Consider the following 13713-nt stretch of genomic DNA (forward strand, 5'->3'; position numbering starts at 1 on the left):
AATGCTCAACGCTCAATGCTGCCCTGCAATGCAGTCTCACTTCAATAAAATTCGTATTTTACAAAACAAAGCTCTACGCAAATGGACTGGAACTGACTGGCTTATGCGAGACTCAGTGTTACATCAATGTCTAGCAATTTCCACAGTTCGGCTACACAGCTCCCTTAAACAGTTAACAACAACAGGTGAAGGCTGAAAAGGCAAAACAGAGGAATTTAAGATGTGTATGCTGGCCCATGGGCCCACGCCTTTGTTAAGGCCCAAGGCTAAATGGTATATGTAGTCTAAGGCAATAAAAGCAAAGGCAAAAAATTCTTGACCTATATTATTACTACTGCACACCATTCACAGTATAAGAAGATTCAGATTGTATATGTTATAACAAATGTTAACTGTTAAATGTTAACTTTTAGTGAGAAATGTGTGCAAAGGGCAAGGTTTGACAGTGAGAGAGTCGCATCGACCGAGTGTGGCGCAATTCTCGTAGAACTCAATGTGAAGCACGCTCAGAGCGGCAGTGTAAGGGACACGAAGTTCAGTGAGCATGTGAAAAGTAAAGAGACAAAGCAAAACTGAAAGCAAAACAGACTCTCAAATGGCTACTGGAAATGCATCAGAAACACTCTCTATCCCCCTATCTACATCAAACTTGTTATTTCTCTTTAAATGTCTATCAAATTGAATGTATGAAATGAAGCTGAAAAACAACATAAACATTCTAAGCTCAACTACTTGAAGCTTTCATTATTCATTTCTCAAACATCGTTCCATGAACTAATTCACTCAATACAATTTGCCAAAAGTGCCCTCTGAATTTTAATGTAAATATTATGATAAGAGTTTAAGTGCAGGTTAGCTACTCTCGCTCTAATAGTTGAGGCACGAGTGCTGTTCGCATAAATGATTTTCGCTTTTATTGATTTTTAACAAATTAAATTGCGCGTTAACCACAACAGAATTTATCATAAAGATGCTTTATCAGTCCAGCGTCCAGAAGTTGCGCTGGCCACAAAAGTGAAATGCCCGCCTGCTGCCTGCTCCCTTCGCCGTGATTCGCCAGCCTTTTGCCACAATTTTATTGCCGAAACATTAAACATTTATATCCGCTATCAATTTCGTTACGTCGGAGAAACGTAATCGCATTGCAGCCGCTGGCAGCCGGAGCAGCGTTGTCTCTCTGCCACTGCGAGCGTCGGTGGCGCAATTTTTCCGGCTCCTACCTAATTTAATTTACGTAGAAAACCCGGCCGCAACGTGCTATGGCAATAAAAACGTTAAATTTGTTTATTTTTTCAAACCAGAAGTTGGGCCGTGGGAGCTTCACCCATTGAATGGCGGCGGTTGGCAGGCGCTGTGTGGCCGATGGCGGGTGCCTCGCTTTCAATATCGATACTTCGTCTGCCTTTGCTGTTTAGTGTAGCATACCTCGAGGCACACATTGAAAATGTTCACAGAGACACCCACGCACACACACACGCACATACACACCCACACACACTCTCTTGTGGCCCCTTTTGTTTTTCTGCAACGCCATTGTTTTTAAGTGGATGCCGCACATCCTTTGCTCCCTTATCACTAATGAAGTGGCCAATGAACTGCGACCCAAAGATTAAAGCGAAATTAAATGCCAGCCCGAGCTTGATTGATCGAATGGAAAAAGGTGCATGTGGTGTAATTTACTGAAAACAAAAGTACATATATATTTGCACATAGCAAATGCTCGCAGTAAATATAAGCAGGGATTAGATAAGCTTAAAAAAATCCAGGTTATTCCGAAAGTAATTAAGATAAAATCGTCTGCATTTTGGCAAACTGTAGCAAGAAAGCAAAACAAACCAAATATATATTTTTATTGTGCTTCATAATCAATATATTGACGCTTAAATTATGATTTTCTTTTTCTGCTTAACTACGATTTGATTGATTTAAGGTTCTAACTAAATTCTGTTCTGGTGTCAAGCGTGTCGCGCTGTCAACGACTCAGAGATGAGTGCAACAGCTAGAGGTTGCTTTTTCTCTTTCTGCGCTTCACATTCTCGGCCTCATCGACGGCCAGCGCGAACTTCTGTACGACCTCTGGCAGCTCTTCTTGCTCATCCACCGTCCACGTCTCCAGATGCGGCGGTCTGTGATGCATTATAAATGGATTGATTATTTCGGCAACGCCCTTCGCATTGTTCAGATGCACGTGGTGTGTGCCGTGCACCTCGTGCAGCTCAAAGTGTGGATTATTGGAGCGCAGTATGTCAATAACCTCCTGACTTTCGCCGTCTATGAAGTTCGACTCGGAGCCCTTGATCACACAATAGGGCACGTTGCGTATGGTGCGCGCCAGCTCGGCGGCAAAGGGTGGGCTCGTGTGGAACTCGAAGTAATACTTGCAGCGACCGTCGCGGGAGAAGTAGTACTTGTCCGGATACTTGGTCGACTTGGCCACATTGCGGTGCAGGATGTGGTGGCAATTCTCAAGCGGCACCGAGCCCGCCGAGCCCTTGTGCAGCACATACTCCAGCTCCTGCCAGGTGTACGCTGGCGGCTCCTCGCGCTTCGCATTGGCGAAACGCTCATCCTCGACCATATAGCGCTCGATGTTGGTGCGCAGGTAATCTATCTGCGATGGTGGCTTGCGGTAGCGCGTCTTCACAATATCAATGCTGATCAGCATGTCCAGGCGATGCGGATAGAGCGAGGCGAAGATGAAGCACAACATGGCGCTCATCGAATGCGCCATTAGCGACACCTTCTGCCAGCCATATTCCTCCATAATGCGCAGTATCACGCACAGGTAGTCCACAAAATGATAGGCAATCCCCTCCGGCAGCTTGGACGAAAACCCATGCCCAGGCAGATCAATGCACAGGACGCCCAGGTGTTTGGGTAGCAGCGGCAGCAGCTCATTCCATGTGCCCAAATTGTCCAGCCAGCCGTGCAGGGCGAGTATGGGACGTACCTGTCGATTGCCATACCAGCGGCCTACCACATAGCCCCAGGGCATATTGATGCGCACGTCCATCGGCTGCAAAGGTAGCAAAAAGGTGAGAGAGCGACACACACACACAGCTAATTGACATGCCAAAACTTGATAGTGTACGGAATAGCCCGAGGGTGTTTGAGCAATCGAAAAGGGTTCGAAGCGGCAACAAAACAAAAGGATGGCAGTTTGGCAGCTCATTTCGTAAGTATGCCTGAGTGGGTACAAATAATATATATTGAGACTCGTAACGAAATTGACGAGAAAACTAAACAGAAATTGATAACGGTAGCTGTCTAATACTATATAACTAAATCGATGTTCGACTTTAATCTCGACCTAATCTAATCAAAGTGTAAATCTTACAAATCATTCAAGGCAAATACACAAATGTTGATTTACCCGTATGATAACAATTTCTAGCGGTTGTTAGGGTATTCGTTAGGCGGTGTCGTGCTTCGGCAGCTCATATTGGTTTGATCAATCGTTTGGTTTACACGTGAAAGAAGTTCAAACAATTGACAACTGAGCCGCGCCGCAGCAGATTGATGGCCAGCAGTCAGTACGAAGCTAGCCAACAATTTATCATCTAGGTTTTTTCTCCCCGAGATAGCGAGGAGAAGGCTGAGCCAGGGATGCCTGCCGCCCGCCTGCAATTGACTTGTAGCGCATGCAAACTTTAAATGTCGACAAATGGATTTTCGTAGTTTTGGGCCACAAAAAAAACTTTTCACGACACTTTTCAATTGTCTTTGTTGTTGCCGAAGAGTTTCGCTCGTTCAACTTGAAAATTAGCGCAAAATGCTTTCAACTGTGACACAGAGTCTGCAAAAGTTTCATACCAAAAACTGCCGGCGCTGCCACCCCTCTCCTCCCGGCCGCTGCCGACATTTTGATGAACTTCTAATGAGCTTAATAACAGCAAGGGCAACCGAGCAAGTTTCAACTCCACTTATCTAACTTGCAATCGGAATTTCAACTTGAGACTTTTGTTCAGCTGCAGCAAATGTCTAATTTCCTATTGATTTCTGATTCGCGTGGCTTAAAAATCTTATCAGGCAGGCATATTACATATGGGCCGGCGGCGATAAGCGGAGACGGTTCAAATTGCAATCGAACCGGTTCAAAGGTATTCACGACATAGCCAGTGTGTGTGATTTGTATCTGACTCTGATAAGCCGCACTGCAACTCAGCATTTGCCTTTAATAAATGTTTATGAGCCCCAAACAGTTGTTGCTTAATTAATTACCAGTTCGTGTTGTTGCAGTTGTTCATTGAGTTCAATTTGCTGCCCGGCCGCTGGAACTGCTGTCATGTTGGTGCCAACTCGCGTCGTTTAATATGATATAATCTAGGTATACGCACATGCATATACTAAATGCTTTCTATTCGATTTACATATATGTTTTAATATAGCAAAAGTTATTTAATTTGCCGCAAGCGATTTTATGTGACTCGGAACGGAGCAATGAACGCGAACAGCGCGCAAACTAAACTAAAACAAATTCTGTTTTGTCGCTCACATTAAGTTCTACGGAAATGCGAGCAAAGAGTGCCAACTGACCTTTAATCGGACTCATTAGCTGAGCTAATCAATGGTTGGGCAAGGAACACACCTGAAGAGATGAGCTGAGCGAAAGAAACTGAGAGCAGTGAGAGAGAGAGAGAGAGAGAGAAAGAGAGAAGGTAGCAGAGCGAGTCTTTGTCATTTGATCGTATTGATACGTTCCCTCAGCTCAGCGCAACAGCAAAGCTGCCAAACTTTCTGAAAAGCTCAAGCTACCAAGTGCGCGAGCTTTTACTCAGAAATGCTTTATCTTTTACAGCTGGATCGCAAAAGCAAATAAATACTAAAGCTTAAAATGTAAAGATAATTACTAAAGAGTGTATATATAGATATATAAATATTTATATAAATATATATATATATATATATATATATATATATATATATATATATATATATATATATATTATATTAAGTATAAATACGTATGTGTGTGTGCGCTTGTTTGATTGTATATATTCATATAAACTTTGCATACACTCAGTGATCTTAAGCGAATAAGTTTTGCTATAAAAGCTTGCGTTCCATAAAAAAGCTTTTACGCTGTTGGGCATTGATTAAACTTCACATGGAAACATCGTAAAGAGGAACAAGTAAGCGTGCTCTAGTGGGCACTGAACGATACTCTATACCTCGTGCGAAGCTGCTATAGGAGCAATGCAGACACGGGATATACATATAAATGCATATAAATATGCGCTTATGAATGAATAGGAATATAAGTATATGAACGAGTATTAATATAATCATATGAATTATTATTTTAAACAATGCAGTTTGGAGGGATATAGTGGAGGTATCTATAAGGTACAACGCTTAGCTTAGAAGATTATAAATATATATCAAACTAACACATATGAGATGGGTTTAAGTACGAGACGGTCAACGATGACAAAAAGTAAGAAAGCTGATGTCAAATGAACTTGATATGCGGCTGTTATACAAGTACTTACCTATAAGTCTATAGCCCTGCTGAGATCAAAGACTACACTACAGCAAACTCACCTCGCTCTCAGCCAAGCCTTGTGCTGCCTGTCCCATGTATTTGCCTACAAACATTATCCCCTTACGTAACGATAAGCCTGGCTATATCTAACATGCATACCACACATCAATCCGCTCTGCCACTAAATCAGCCAATCGCAAATCAAAATGCACAAAAACTCATAACAAAAAACTCAATTAACATTTACATTATTTATGTTGTCAGCTTTTTAGCTGCTAAATGGCCGCAGCAATAATTCATATGCCAGATAATGCCAGCGAAATGAATTCAATTAACAATTTGTTAGCGATATTCCCGCCATGCAGGAGACCCAAAATAATACAATAAAAAAAACCAAAAGAGAGCAAGCATCAATGCGATTAAATTGTATACGATATTCGGCAATAAAAAACGCAATTCAAATCAATTTAATTGAATTTAATTGCGTTTGCCACTTTTGCACTTTTTGTGGCAGAAACAAAAAAGATAAAATATCAATAAATATTTATAGAGCGCTTTGGCCGAGATCCACGCAGCGAGCGCACTTGTATAAACATATTCAAAAACCCATTAGCAATGCGTCGAATACCGATGTCGACAACAGTTTACACAATAAATTTGTTAGACTAGTTTTTCGCGCAGAAGACCAGACCAGGCTTGGCAGGGCGCGGCCCGCCCACTCGCATAACGAATCAAAATGAACAGTCGAAAATTGCAGCCCGCGGTTAGATTTTTGATACTCCACAAAAAAAGAAAATGGAAAATGGAAAATGAAAAGCGAAATTTAGTGCAGCAAGCGAAAAGCATAAATCTTTTTCCAATTCAAAATTGAAAATGCCATCGAAGTGGGGGCAGCTGTGTGATAAATAACGAATTGCAATCATAAATCTGACGCAGAGAAGTATGCAAAGCGTTTTAATTTCGATGCAATTAAAAGTAAAGAATCGAGCGCACCTAAGAGCAGCAAATGGAGCCGTGGCAACATTTAATCAAATGCAGCCGGCAAGGCGCTGCTCACATGCAGCAAGCGCCAATTTGCGCTCGTTTTCGAAATGAAATTACGAGACTGCGCCGCATGCGCCGCACACGCCTCACCTGCAGGCTGGACAGGCTTGACCCAGTCTATGGACTAATGACATTTGAATGACAGCAGCAGGGCCAACAGCTGGCCGGCCAGTTGCAGTCGCAGTCGCTGTCGCAGCCACAGCCGCGGTCACAGCAAAGTTGGCTAATGACCATCCGTGGGTGAACTGGCTGCAGTGGCTCAGTTCGCAAGCTGTCCACGCTGTCAGGAGCTCCAGCCTCCAGCTGAGATAACAATTGCCTCAGTCATGTTGCTGTCCATCGCATGTATATATAGATATGTAAATATTTCTGGATCCATGCCAAAAGCCGAAAGACATGGTTAGCTGCGCCCTTTGTTGGTGGCTCAGCCTTTACGCTACCTTGTTGTCAGGTGTAAAATGCAAAGTAATGACTTTGAATATGTCTGTTAAGAGGCTGGCAGGCGCAGATCCCTGGCAGACACCTAACTGGCTTTGAGCATTAAGCGAGCCTAACACCGATTCTAGTATTTCAGCTAACTCAAGCGCTTGGCAAAAGCTGCAAGCAAAGGCACAGACAGTCGAAGCTTAAGTTTCATATAAATACAAATCCATATTAGTTTTTGGAGCAGTTACATGAAAAGCTGCTTTCGCTAACTTTAGAATTAAAGTCAGGAAGTGATGAGAGACACCAAAAGACTTTGATTTTTTCATATGAAGCGCTAGGCAAATTCTAGAAACCCAAGATCAGTAATAGAACCTTGAGGTATGCAACTGAATCCAATTTCCTGTCTCACAGTTGGCTTGCTGCTGCTGACGTTTCATGCCTATGAAGCACTAAATGTTTCCCAGAAGCCCAGAGTAAACAGCACAACATCAAGGTAGTCATTTGAAGGCCTGCTTTACGTCTCAATCCTGCTGCTTGACAGGTCCTAATCGAGGGCTGCCATATCTATGAAACGCTTAACGTCCCATGGAAGCCCAGAATTCAGGCTTCAGTACAGACAATTGGATTGCAGCTCTAATCCTTTTTCAGCTGAAATTCTAATAGAACAATTCATTTTAATACTCTTATAGCCTTTATCTAGCTGAGAAAGCGCATTTTAGATTCGACTTTGTACTTATTTAATTTCTGGCTACGTAATGCAAACATTTCTCAACCAGCCTGCTCGGGCGACTGCCTTTCGCCCTGCTCTCGGCTTTTGTCTGGCACTCAAGTGAAAAGCTTTTGTCAGCGCATGGAAATTTGACGGAAATTGTTTGGTCTGATGGATGCAGATGCTGTTGTTATAGCTGTTGCTGTTGCTGTTGATGTTGCAAAAGGCCCATCCACAGTGTGCTTCAGTTACCTTTGCCTAATGGCCTCTCTCTCTCTCTCGGTGTCTCCCTGTCTGCCGCAGGTCTCGGCCATCAGTTGGCTAAGTAAGCAGACAGTTTGTGGACGCATTATTTGTTGTGGCCCCAAACACGGACTGCACATTTCTTCAGCAATACGAAATCGCAATTTCAATGGAATTAAAGACCACCATTTGTTGGCAGCCAAGTGGGAAATAAATGCAAATCGCGTTGAAAGTAAATTTTGTTTTGCTCCGTCTTTTGTTTTTGCCGCCGTGACTGCAGGATAATGTGCTTAAAATAGCCAACTTTGGCGACAGGTAGCTAGAGAGCAGTCTGACAGTGGGTGGCGGGGCGGTGAGAGCAGCGAACCCGTTGCAGATTTACTGCGGCACGCGCTGCTGCCACAATTACGAAGCTAGAAAACACAATCAAAATCAAGTTGAATGTTGAACTTTTTAATGCATAATTTATAGGGGCGCGTAGCCCGGCATTGGCCCGCCAACCCCGGGTCAACTTGCGGGCTAAGGCAACGCACCTTTCTTTTGTTGTTACGTCTCAAACACAAATATATCTTTATAAATATATATGTGTGTGTGAGGGCTTGTGTCTGTTATAAGGAGGGACAGCTGTGGTATGGAGCGCCGCCGTATCATAAATATTTATGAAAGCTGCCAAAAAGTGCAAGGACGTGAGGGCAGCTCAAGACCTCCTGCTCAGCACGTGCGCCGTGTGGCATGCCACGATTTATATGCCGCCATTCAAACCAATATATCGTATAGATATGTATATATATATATATATGTATATTTGCTTTCATCAAAAACTCATCTTAAATGCCAACACATGCGGCACATAAATATTGCCCACAACATGTATAACTCTCTCTCTGTCTCACTCACTCTCTCTGTCTCTCTCTCTCTCTCTCCTTCTCTCTCTCTGCACTCACATGTATTCAATTGTACCCGTGTGGCAAATCCAATATGAAACACTTTTGAAAGAGTTTAACGAGTATCAAACCAAAAATCGTAAAATCATAATAAAACGTAGATTGAAATATATATACTTTATGCACGGCCATAAAGCGAGCAGTTAAAATTTAAACTGGAATTCTTTTTAGCTCAGTTTATAGAGCTTACACAGATAGTAATGCGATTTCATCTCAGCTAAGAGAATCTCTCAAATCGCTCTACTTAAAGCAAAGCTGATGCTCTTTAAGCTGCCCCTAATTCCACATATACTCGAGAAAGCCACACAAAAGTTTAAGCCAAAAAAGAGGAAAAAGTGCTGTTGGCCCGGCCAAAACTATCAATTAAACTAATTAGCTCGATTTCCCCGGGCTGAACACGAACTGGCGCAGAAATTCAATCAGCGCATGCAGAAAAACGCAATCAAATGATTAAGTCAACAAATGAAGTCAAATTGTTTGGGGCTGCAGCGCCAAATTGCAAAAAAAAGTAGATTAAATAAAAAATAATCAATCGATGGCCAAAATAAATGAAAAACAAGCTAAAGCAGATGTCCAAATGAAGCTTCGCCTTAAAGTTTTTGCAACTTTTTGCAGAGCAGAGCGAGAGCGCGCAAGGTGAGAATATATATATATATAGATATATATATATATAACCAACATTTAGAGGTGCAAAAAGAGGAGCCAACTTTTTGACGTCCTAATGAGCGCTGGCCACATTGATTAGCCTAGACCAAGTCCCTTCTGCAAGATGGAGATGGCCAACAGACTTCTTTCTCCATATTTTTTCACTTGATATTTTTGTGCCATCTCAACGTCAAATTGAATTGACTGCAGATTGGGCGCTCTACCATGCAGGACTGGGGGCTATGGGCGTGGCACGTGCCATATGCACAGCATGGATATTGATTTCCTTCGTTCGCCTTTTTGCAGGAAATTTATTTATATTCAATTTGCGAATTTATGCAAGTTTTTTTAGGAATCAAGACATACGGGAAATTCACTTTTCCGTCAGCTGTGTGTGTGCGCGTCGCTTTGTGTTTGCCAACTGTCGCTGAGACTTCGCTAGAAGCGCCGTTGCCTGTATGTGATAAACCAATTTTTGAGTTAATATTTTCCACAAACTCATAAACACATCAGACGCTAGCTGGATGGCTGCCTGATGTCTGCCTGACAGGCAAACCGATTACCTAATCTGAAGGACTAACGCGTCGACTGTACCCTGCCTGCATGGACCTGCCTGACCTGACCACCCTAAAAATTACCTAAGTAGGTAACAGCGCAACTCCTATATATAGCCAAGCAACGGCGGCATCCTTCACTCAATCCTCGTTCGGCCCTCTGTCTGGCAGCGTCTAGCAAACAAAGCAAAGAAATACCGCACACGTGCTGTGATAGTGAGTGCCCAGTGTCTAACCAGTCAGGATGTTGTTTCTGGCGCCGCGCAAGCATCTATTGGCCAGCAATTTGATAATATTCCTCATGATTTATATCATGCGCAAGTGCCTGCAGTTGTTCTGCATCATCGAGAACAAGGCATGCCAGCAACCCGACTGCCACTGCGAGCCGGGCCAAACGGACTGTCTGGACTCGCCGCTGATGGAGCGGCGTGGCGGATTCAAGCTCATACCGGATGCCATGAGGAAGACCATGCACAGTTTTGGCTATGGCGAGGGCCACTATCAGATCTTCGTGGAGAAGAAGGAGCGCAATTTGCCAACCAAATCGCGCCTCAATGCGGTCAGCGCTGAACTCAAGCTGAATCCCAATTAGGCGGTCCAAGTTGACAGTCAACCAGCAGCTCAAGGAGCCCACAAAATGTGCCAAAAACAACAACAACAGCAACAACAACAACGTCTCAACAGCAATAACAATAACACTAATAACCATAATAATAATAACAACAACAACAACAACAATTTCCCCAATGTCTTCTGCCATAAATATGTCTTAATTAATTATAAGCATTCAACAGCATTTCTTTTTATATCGAAGCGCATTTTGGCCATTAATAAAAATTATAAAAGTTAAATCCCGTCGCCTCAGGCATTTTGATTGATGTAATTTTCTTTGTGCCACAGAAGAAAGGAATAAGTTGTGATCTGCAACATTTACAGCCACAGAAATGCCGCGGCAGAAAAAGACGCCGTTGGCTGCTTGAAAAATTATCTTGCGACTGCGACGACTGTCAGCCGATCGCGTGGGTGTTGCTGCAACCATTAAATGGCTACAAATTTATCACAAAGTGGCCAAATACACACGCACACACACATAGTTAAGCGGGCAACGGCATTGTCAGGCAATATGTTGAAGTAATTTTTTAATACTCTATAACAGAGACGCTCAAAAGAATTCGGATTTTCCTCAACAGTTTGTGACACTGACAATTTGCAGGCATATAAAAGACATATAAAGAATAGGTAATATAAAGCAATTCAATTTTATTAGGGGTCAGTTTTATATGTATTAACTAAGCTCATAGTAAAAGTAAATAGGGTAAATTGCATCAGCACAAAATTTTACAAATTCTTGACCTGAAATGATTTGAAATAGCTAAAAAAGAGTTTACAATGCTTTCAATACACATCAAATCCATTGAAAAACTACAAAAATGAATATCAAAATTAATATGAATAAATTTAAAAATATTGACTAAGGAAATGCACCAAAAGATTTTTAAAAATATATTTGGATTAAATTCGAAATGCATATCTTAAGATATAATTGTTCTCACAAGGTGTATTGGTGTTGGTTACACCCGACTGTCAAACTGGCGTTTGCTATCCTTGGTGGAAGTGTAGAGCATCGTCGTAGCAGCTTGAGTGTGGCTCTGCCATTTTGCCATGTTGCTAGATGCCATTGTTCCGTTGGCACAGATAGCAGATAACGGCGCACATGAAGCTCACTGAGTCTGGCAATTGTTAGCAAATCTATCATCATCTTCTTAAGCACGTGGCAGCGTATTCTGTGTGTGTGAGTGAGTGAGTGTGGGTGTTGTGCACTTGAAGATATTGTGCAAATTCTGCAGCATTTTGCCGTGCATTATAAATGAACAGAAATTTTTAGTTGTGAGCCACATTTTGCTTGAGCTGCATATAAATTATTGCACGCACGCACACACACACAGGCACACACGCACACAGATGTTGACAATGTTGTTGCCTAAGGGCTGTTTGCCTGGCAAGTTGTCATTATAATCATGATTATTATTGTTGTAATTCTAATTATGCAGTGCCGTGCGGAGCTGCGGGGGCCCACATTACACATACGCCATGTCTGACACGCTACGTGGCAGCAGTGCTTGTGTGTACGTGTGTGTGTGTGCACGTGCGCGTGCTTCATTTTTATCAATGACAGTTTTTCGCTGTGTGCGTCTGCTGTTCATGTGTAAAATGAAAATGTCAGTCGGATTAGCGCCAGCAGCGAGCGTAAGCAACGTCGATAAAAATCCAAGCAGGCAACCTGGCAGCAGCTCTAGGTATCATCTATATCTATATCTATATCTTTATATATATACATAGCATAACCTTCTTCTATAACTCGCATCAGCATAAATTTGCTAAGCTCTAATGTAAATCATGTCGACATTGTTGGTCTTAAGCAGCCCTGTTTGTTGGACTCCATGCTTTGGACTCATTATAATTAACAATTTATAAAGCGTTAATACACACAATCACACACACTCACGTACATACACACATACACTAGCGCAGCTAGACGGCAATTTGCCAAGGCAGCTAAAAGAGCATGCTCAGCAGCACATCCGCACAAGCAAACAAACAAACAGCTAGTCAGACAAGGCGTGCGAAGTATGGCAGGGGGTTATGGTGTGAGTGGCATTCATTTTGCTTGTAAGCTGGTTGCCCAACTCATTCTGACTATGAGCTCATGCTCCGATTCAGCTCTCTCTCTCTCTCTCTCTCTCCCTTTCTCTCTGTGCATCTGCACCCCCTCTAACAACATAGCACGGCACGTCGCGCGCATTAAGTAGATGAGCTGCATTTTTCATGCATGCGAAGTTGAGATTGCAGCTGCCGCACACGCCACGCCCCATCGCCCTCACACACACTACGATGTGCCCATTTCCTCTTAGCTCCAGCTTGGCTTTCCGCCCGCTTCCCCTGCGCCAACTTTGGCTTTCAGCTTTCAGCTGCCAACTTGCAGCTTCGAAAGTTCTGCTTCATCTCATGCCGCTGCCGCATTATCCTACTCATCAGCATCATTTGTATTAATTGCCGGGCATTTTGTTGTGCAATGATACTGAAAATGAGCATTGTTTTTTTACCACAGTTTTCCGCCATTTTCATTTGTCGTTGCCCTTAACGCGCAAAAAAACTGCTGCCATTTACTTATATGCAAGTGGCGGCTGCAAGAGTGCAAACGCTTTAACTGCTTTCTATTAATTTAGCGAAGCAGATTGCGAACACAGAATCAATTTGCCAAGCGATCACTGGGCTAATTGCAGTTTGAGCGGCAATTGTGAATTATAAAAGAGTTTGGAAACTATGGCAGATCAGTTATGACAACTCTTTAATATTAAGACGATTGCTTGGCTTAGCATTGCACATTGCCTAGGTTGAACTTAAGCGAGTTCTAATACAGGTTTAGCCATTAGGGTAATTTGATGTGCGCAGTTGCAACTCCAATTGCCTAGAGGATATACCACGAGGGAGAGCAGGCAGCAAATGGTAGTGCCGGAGGCAGCTGATAAGATAGAGACTACCACAGACAGATGTAGAGATAGAGCACAAGTAGGAGAGGCGCCAGACACTCAGTCAAAAGACTGCAATCATAAGATCAAGCAACAGCAGCACCAGCATTGATAGCCAAAGCAGCACCAAGCA

General features: G+C 42.8%; 2 protein-coding genes across 2 annotated transcripts; one reads left to right on the top strand and one right to left on the bottom strand.

The window, feature by feature from the left end:
- Positions 1 to 1861: 1861 nt before the first annotated feature.
- Positions 1862 to 4477, bottom strand: LOC111596141 (probable serine hydrolase). Its single transcript, XM_023310224.2, has 2 exons — positions 4222 to 4477; positions 1862 to 3016 (listed from the first exon to the last, which is right to left on the bottom strand). The coding sequence occupies exons 1-2, from the start codon at positions 4285 to 4287 to the stop codon at positions 2000 to 2002; spliced, it is 1083 nt and encodes a 360-aa protein (XP_023165992.2). The 5' UTR covers positions 4288 to 4477; the 3' UTR covers positions 1862 to 1999.
- A 5817-nt stretch (positions 4478 to 10294) lies between these two features.
- LOC111596145 lies at positions 10295 to 10642 on the top strand. The gene has a single exon (XM_023310229.2). The coding sequence runs from the start codon at positions 10295 to 10297 to the stop codon at positions 10640 to 10642; it is 348 nt and encodes a 115-aa protein (XP_023165997.2).
- The last annotated feature ends 3071 nt before the right edge of the window (positions 10643 to 13713 follow it).

This window comes from Drosophila hydei, unplaced genomic scaffold (assembly GCF_003285905.1).
Source record: "Drosophila hydei strain 15085-1641.00,03,60 unplaced genomic scaffold, DhydRS2 tig00000001-arrow-pilon, whole genome shotgun sequence".
Taxonomy (NCBI): domain Eukaryota; kingdom Metazoa; phylum Arthropoda; class Insecta; order Diptera; family Drosophilidae; genus Drosophila; species Drosophila hydei.

Coding starts and splice junctions, on each gene's coding strand:
- LOC111596141 (XM_023310224.2), bottom strand. CDS start 4,287: ATGACAGCAGTTCCAGCGGCCGGGCAGCAAATTGAACTCAATGAACAA. Junction 3,017..4,221: donor AACTGCAACAACACGAACTG/GTAATTAATTAA, acceptor CTACCTTTGCAG/CCGATGGACGTGCGCATCAA.
- LOC111596145 (XM_023310229.2), top strand. CDS start 10,295: ATGTTGTTTCTGGCGCCGCGCAAGCATCTATTGGCCAGCAATTTGATA.